General features: G+C 38.9%; 1 protein-coding gene across 1 annotated transcript; it reads right to left on the bottom strand.

Moving 5' to 3' along the window:
- Nucleotides 1–998: 998 nt before the first annotated feature.
- LOC131293903 (uncharacterized) lies at nt 999–1454 on the bottom strand. The gene is made up of 2 exons (XM_058321952.1): nt 1233–1454; nt 999–1157 (listed from the first exon to the last, which is right to left on the bottom strand). Exons 1-2 carry the CDS (start codon nt 1452–1454, stop codon nt 999–1001), a joined length of 381 nt encoding a protein of 126 aa, XP_058177935.1.
- Between the last annotated feature and the right edge of the window lie 5013 nt (nt 1455–6467).

Below are 6467 nucleotides of genomic sequence, written 5' to 3'. Positions count from 1 at the left end.
TCTTGAAATAAAAAACGCTATACGTATCGTTGTTTGCACACTGATTTACTAACGTAAAAAATCACTAAGCGTTATTGCTTACTAGTGAACAAATAATATGATGGATCGAAAATACACAGTTCTGCTTTAAAAAATTATAGTTTCAATTTTATGATAGACTATGCTTAACGTTAAGTGAAATACAAAATTAAAATACAATGTATAGCAACAAGGAGATGTTAAATAACATCTAGAGATTATTTGGACTATTACCAGAATTCTTTCAATGATATAGACGGTAATAGAAATAATTGTATACTATTATGGATTACAATATTATTTATTCCTATCGAATTCTAAAGTTTCTTAAAGTTGACACTCTCTTTAACGAAAAGTAGCGATCTCTGTAAATTACCACACACTTTTCGTCGCTAACTGTTGCGTTGAAAAAAATCACCCCAATCATCACTTCGTCCGCAAGGCTGTCACAATACAATTCGCACGCGCTACCTGTTGCACATTCCCTGCGATGCATCAAAATGCATCCGTTTATGCAGTGGCCTGATTTCCACTCTTGCACAAACTAGGGTACCGTAGTTCGGTCGCTTATTCGAGGGCACTAGGGACGATTGTCAATTTGTCAAATCTGCAGTCACGTGCGGGATCGATTTTGCAACTTGCTGCAGCACACTTTCGAGAGGGGTTCCCAAATTGAGGGAAAACGAGAGCAGCACTGCATTCGAACGGAACAAAACCATTCCTAATCGGCTTTATTACCACCGATTGCCCTGTTGTGCACTTTTGGCAACGCATTCGATTTGGATGCAGTGTCGGTATGTTTTCCCTGTTTTTTCTGTTTTGTTTTCTTGTACCGAATTGTGGATTTGATTGAGAATGAGCGATAAATAACAGTAATATCGTTCGTTTTTTGTGAAGGAATCTAATTGAATTAGAATATGATTGATTCAAATTTCGTTTATCGAATATGAAATATACATTCAAGTGCGTTAACGTCTTGCTTAGGCGCAGTAAGCATCACAGTTGACGAACAGCTTTCCCGTAACCGAGGTAGCCACTATGCTAGTCTGCGTCTTGGAGCCCAGACCTCCACCCAGTAGCTTCACCTCAAAGGGATGCAATCGCAGGTTGTTATAGCAAACGACGTACATGAGAGCAGTCTGTGGAAACGAATCAATAAGGTCAACTTTTCGCAAATGCAAACAAAAGAAACAAAAAACGAACAAACTACTTACTGCCGGAACGAAGGTGAATGCACGCGTTGTCACCGGAATCGATGATTTCACGGCGACAGAGTTGGAGTAACAAATGGTTCCACCGAACACACCGAACGCTATCACGTTGGGATAATTGAGTGCTTCCGGAGACTGTGCAAAGTTTCCCACAACTGCGACCGAAAGGATCACGGTCACCAGCAGGAACGGCAGCCGCCGCACCGGGAACGATCGGAAGGACATAATTTCACCTCTGCTCTTACTATCTGTTGGTTCAGCTTGCGCTGAAGACGACCGCGCGTAAACTGAAGATTGGAGAAATCGTGGGAATCATTTTTATATCGAACCATAGGACTGCAAGACGTCTTGTGTAGTAGGATGTTGATTTGTAATTTCTTTTATAAACTTCCTGTTTTTCATACACTTTCTGGGGGTGAAAAATTAAGAAAGTTTCGGATCGTTCGGATTCGAATCGCCTTCGCTGTAATTGAAAATCTCTCCCCAAGCACTCATAAATCTCTCTCAGTTGCCACATTTTTCTTTAAATTTAAAATGTTAATCGAATAATTTATAAACATTGAAAGTATTTAGAGCAACAACTTCCTTCCGCGCTTACGTGCGTGTATGCCGTGTAAACGAACAACTGGAGAAAGGTGTGGACACGTTTACTGCAATGTCAAGCTCAAGGGGCTTTCGCTTGTTTTTGGTCCCAAAACGAGGTCACTGCAAGCAGGTTTTGCCGGAGATCGTACTTTTCTCGCTGTTGTTTTCGGAAGGCTAATTATGAAATTAATTGCAGCATATCGAACGACATTTTGGTGCAATGATCATACAAGTTTTCGTTTGCGCGGGGGAAAGTTTTTCGAAACATCTGATCGAAAGCAGAAACACAGTAAGGAAAGCATTTTTTACTTCAACAATTGGTTTTATTTGTAGTGTAGTTAATACACATTTTGGACATGCTATTTTCTTAGGCCTACAATACATGCAGATTTGAGCGAAAAAGTTCTTCCTTGCTGGGCATTTAAGAAGATAACAGTGTTGATTGTATTTCCCGTACTGATGCCTCCAGCAACGATTTGGAAACGAAACAATCAAGCTTGGAAAATGCCAATCGTAGGATTGATTAGCAAGAATACAGTTCCAAATAGCAAGCATAGCAAATAGAATCACATTATCACACACAATAAACTTCAATGGCTGCACTCAAGCGTCCCCCAAAGTCAGTAGTAAGTGCTAAACTTATCGGCTTCATTGGATCGTTGTCAATGGCACCCTCGACGAACCGTGCCGAAAGTTTTGTAGGATTTTTTGAAATAATTTCAACAAAAGTTACTCTCATCTGAAATATACAAATTGTATTATCTCAAACAATCAATCATGTTGATTATATTTAGTTTCACAATTCTTACGTTTGGAGTGAATGTTACCATGCGAGTGATCGGTAGTAAACTAAACAGATCGGATTTGATAGCCGCGGAATAGCAAAGCTTTTGGTCGGAACGATGCACACCGAAGGTGACGCGATTACTGTGGCTGCTAGTACTTGTAAGTAAGTCTGCTGCAAATGCAACTGCGAAAAATATGACAGCCAGGAAAACGGAACCACTTGCTCGTTGCATTGCTGGCGGTTTAATGTCAGAGCGTCTCGGAAATATCCCATTTTTATAAGCGTTGCATTCGCTCTGTTTTGGCAATGAGAGTTACCACTTCTGTTATGAATGTTTCTTCTCTACTTTATTTGTTGGTAAATTTCATTATATTTGAGTAAGTTAAAACATTTCTAAATTTGTTGTTTTTATGAGTTAAGCCATTTTGAATCGGCTTTATAACTTACGGATACTTTAGAATTCAAATACTTATATTCTTATTTAAAGGAGGAGAGATAAAACAAGAATGCTAAGTAAACACATGAACTATCTGCGTTCGAATTGTGATTTTATAAATTATCAGAATTTGTTCGTTTACAGCTTTTATTTTGATTTTGCGAACATACAGTTTCCTTATTATAAATAAATTTTGTTTTGTTAGGTGTATAAATAAATAAATATATAATGATTGTGTGTTAGCGTTTAAGCACCACAGTATATGCGGACAAGTACGCTTAAATTTCCCTTATGCACCGCCGTTACGAGAATATCCGTGGACGCTGGATTTGCTGTACCGACTCCACCGTTAACGATTTGAGCATAGAATTTTTGGCCATCGGTTGAAATTAGTTGAATGTACTGCACCAACTTTTGGGCGGCCTGAAATAAAAAATAGTCACATGAATGGCAATGGAGTTCACAGTTGAGTTCAAAAATAAATCATTGTGTGTGCGTAAAACTTACCGTAGGGACGAAAGAAAACGTGCGTGATGCTGGCGATGATCGGTGGCCATGGGTTACGGCCGAATTTGCGTAGCATATTGTTGCACCGTTCGTGAACGAACCAAAGTTGTACTCTGAAGCCGGCAGGACAGTTCCCCGTTGTGCGTTGGTCAAAACAGCGAGAAGCGCAATCAAAAGCGTACTCAAGGCGTTTAACGAAGCCATGATGTGCTATCACTAAAGCGACTCTGAACCACGTTTGCTTGTTTTATAAAGAAATTGGAGAGCAGAAAGCTACTGCTTACTATATTTTTTGGCTCAGCGCTTTTGATTAAAAATTCGTTGCCCCTTCCGAACGAGTTGGTTTGTGTGCTTTTCGTTGGTGACCGGTTTGAAGCACACCTGGTATCAGGCTTTCGATTTTGTTTCGTGAGCAGCGCAGCCGACCACTAGCACATGCGAATTCCAACTGGATGAGTTTATTTACGCTTGAGTATTTTTACTGCCATGCGTTCGTCGCTTGGTGTCGAAGAAAGTTTCCTAGTTTGACGTATGCAGCGTATTAAGTGTTCAGAACTTAATTTAACCTTCATTTCTAGATTTAATGTTTTTTTTCGATTTAACATCGATCATATGTAAGTTGAAAATCATTAAACACTAACCTGCTGGAAAACCAAACATTGCCTTTGAATTGTAATTTCTTCAGTTAAAGATATATCGTCACCCAGATTTTGGATATGATGTGATAAGAAATTATTATTACTTTAAGTTTGGCAATAATCTTCAGATCAGATTATTTTAGTTTCGTATATCATAAAATTATCAAACCCAATTAAGGAGAATACATTGTAAAAAAACGTTTGCATTAAAAAAATAAATAGACACATTTTCATGGGCGATAAGAAAAAAGTTAACCAAGCTAATTGTATGAAATAAACTTTATTGTAAAGTTACAGCTTTTAAGTACTTTCTAAAAATATTCCGACGGCTTGTAAGCCGGTCTTACGGTCCTTGGGCGAAACTTTAGCCATAATCGACAAAACGAATCGTGTAACGATGTTTTTCAGTTGTTGTGAGGCATTCATGACCAAATGCTATTCCGTTTATACTTGAAAGTTTAGGGTTACTACTTTAGGTCCTACTTTCTACAATTATATTTGACCCGTCCAACTCCACCGATTCTCTTTGCGAATGATTTTCTGTGGCCAGGTATGTCCAAACCACTGAATCGTACTCTTTATGATGTTCAGTGTCGGAAGACACAGCACACTATACACTCCTCCTCTAAATTTAAAAGAAATGCTACTCTTTATTTTGACTTTTAACAGAAAGTTGGTAGCGTTTTCCGTTTTTGCATGAAAAGTCGTTAAAATTTGTCTATTTTTTATAAATTAAACGTTACAACAAATCGGTACATTTCTCATAAGTATTTTATTCAAACTATTTCGAAAAGATCAGCTCAAACACTAAAGATTGAATTTTTTTTCTTCCGGAAACAACACAAGACTTTTTCAAATTAGAGAATTACACCCTGATTAATTTGAGTCACCAACCTTGGGGAGGACCATCGCCGTCGAAGTTCAGCTCTTCTGCTCTTTCCATGCAGTGTCGGCAGCTTATGGCTCTCAAATCCGTTGTCCTTTGGGAACCTACTTTGATTCAAGTTCGGCTTTGCACACGAATAAATCTTTTATTAATCCATGGTTTGATTTTTCTGGATGTTTTTCTTTGCCCTGTTCGTGTCGCGGCTTTTCCGCTTTGCTAATTGTGGCGCACAATGTAAGGGAGAAAAAGGCCAAACGTGAAATTCCCCCGGCTAGTCTTTTATTGTTATAGAAACAGCAAACGATGTTGTACATCCTTTAGGAAAGTAAAGATTTATTTGCGAATGGGAAACGATTTTTTGCGGTCCTGTCTTCGATGATCATCGAGTATGAAAAGATTCCATTCCCCAATGGCACATCCCACCGTCTAAAGGATAATGCAAAAGTGACCCCAAGACGCGTGCCTCTTGAGCGAAGCCAATCACAATTGTGAGAAATAAGACGTTGGCCGAAGAAAGAGACTTTAGGAGGCGGGTGGAGGCCACGCATTCGAAAGAATTCCAATTTGGGCGAATGTTCGGAAATTTAATTTTGAATTGCGGATCTTTTTATATTAAATCCTCGGTAGGGGCTAGATGAGGAAGAAGGTGGCAGGATCTCATCCCACACGCTGTAATTTTTCGTTTCGTTAGCCGCTGGGAATTTGCTTGCTTGTCGAACCACTCAGCACGCCTCACCGCAAATGGCGCATTGCTATGTGAACGACATAATCGGCCAAACATCACGTTTGAAGTGTGCCTGACTTGAAGTTTCCCTCCATTTTATCGACTCGTTTGTGCGATTGAAGTGGTTCATCCAGCTATATGGCGTTCTTATACCGATTTATTGCTTTTTCTGTCAAAAGAGTCTTTGTTTTGCACGAATTACAGTAGGCAGAAGTTAAATTATTCTCAAGATCTTTGTCTTATGGATCATTGGTTTTCATACTGTCGAAGGGGGGCTTATCACTTTTTTGTGGTTTATGTTATTTTTTTGGTAAAAAGCATAAAAAAAAAGAGTTTTTCCATGGACTTCAAAATTGTTCGGAAACATATTACTCTGCTCAACAACGTAAGCTTCAACGGTTCGAGTTAAACTTCCTATTCTAGAAAGCAATGTGTGAGGTGAAAAAATAGTTCATCCTGTTAAAACCTACCCCAAAGTTAGGCATAAGTCCAGATGGTGTTTCCTTTCAGCACTTTTTTCTAATTGATACGATAAAAAAGATTTTTTTCCGGTTCAAACATAAACTTTTCCGTATCATGCACATTTGAATAAACATCGCTCCTCTGGCAGCTCCCTCGAAGGGTGCGTCACATTGTTTTCTACCGTTAGACGCACGAAGAATACCAAACAGTGAA

This window comes from Anopheles ziemanni, chromosome 2, assembly GCF_943734765.1.
Source record: "Anopheles ziemanni chromosome 2, idAnoZiCoDA_A2_x.2, whole genome shotgun sequence".
Classification (NCBI taxonomy): Eukaryota; Metazoa; Arthropoda; class Insecta; order Diptera; family Culicidae; genus Anopheles; species Anopheles ziemanni.
This window is presented reverse-complemented; position numbering and strand designations above follow the sequence as displayed.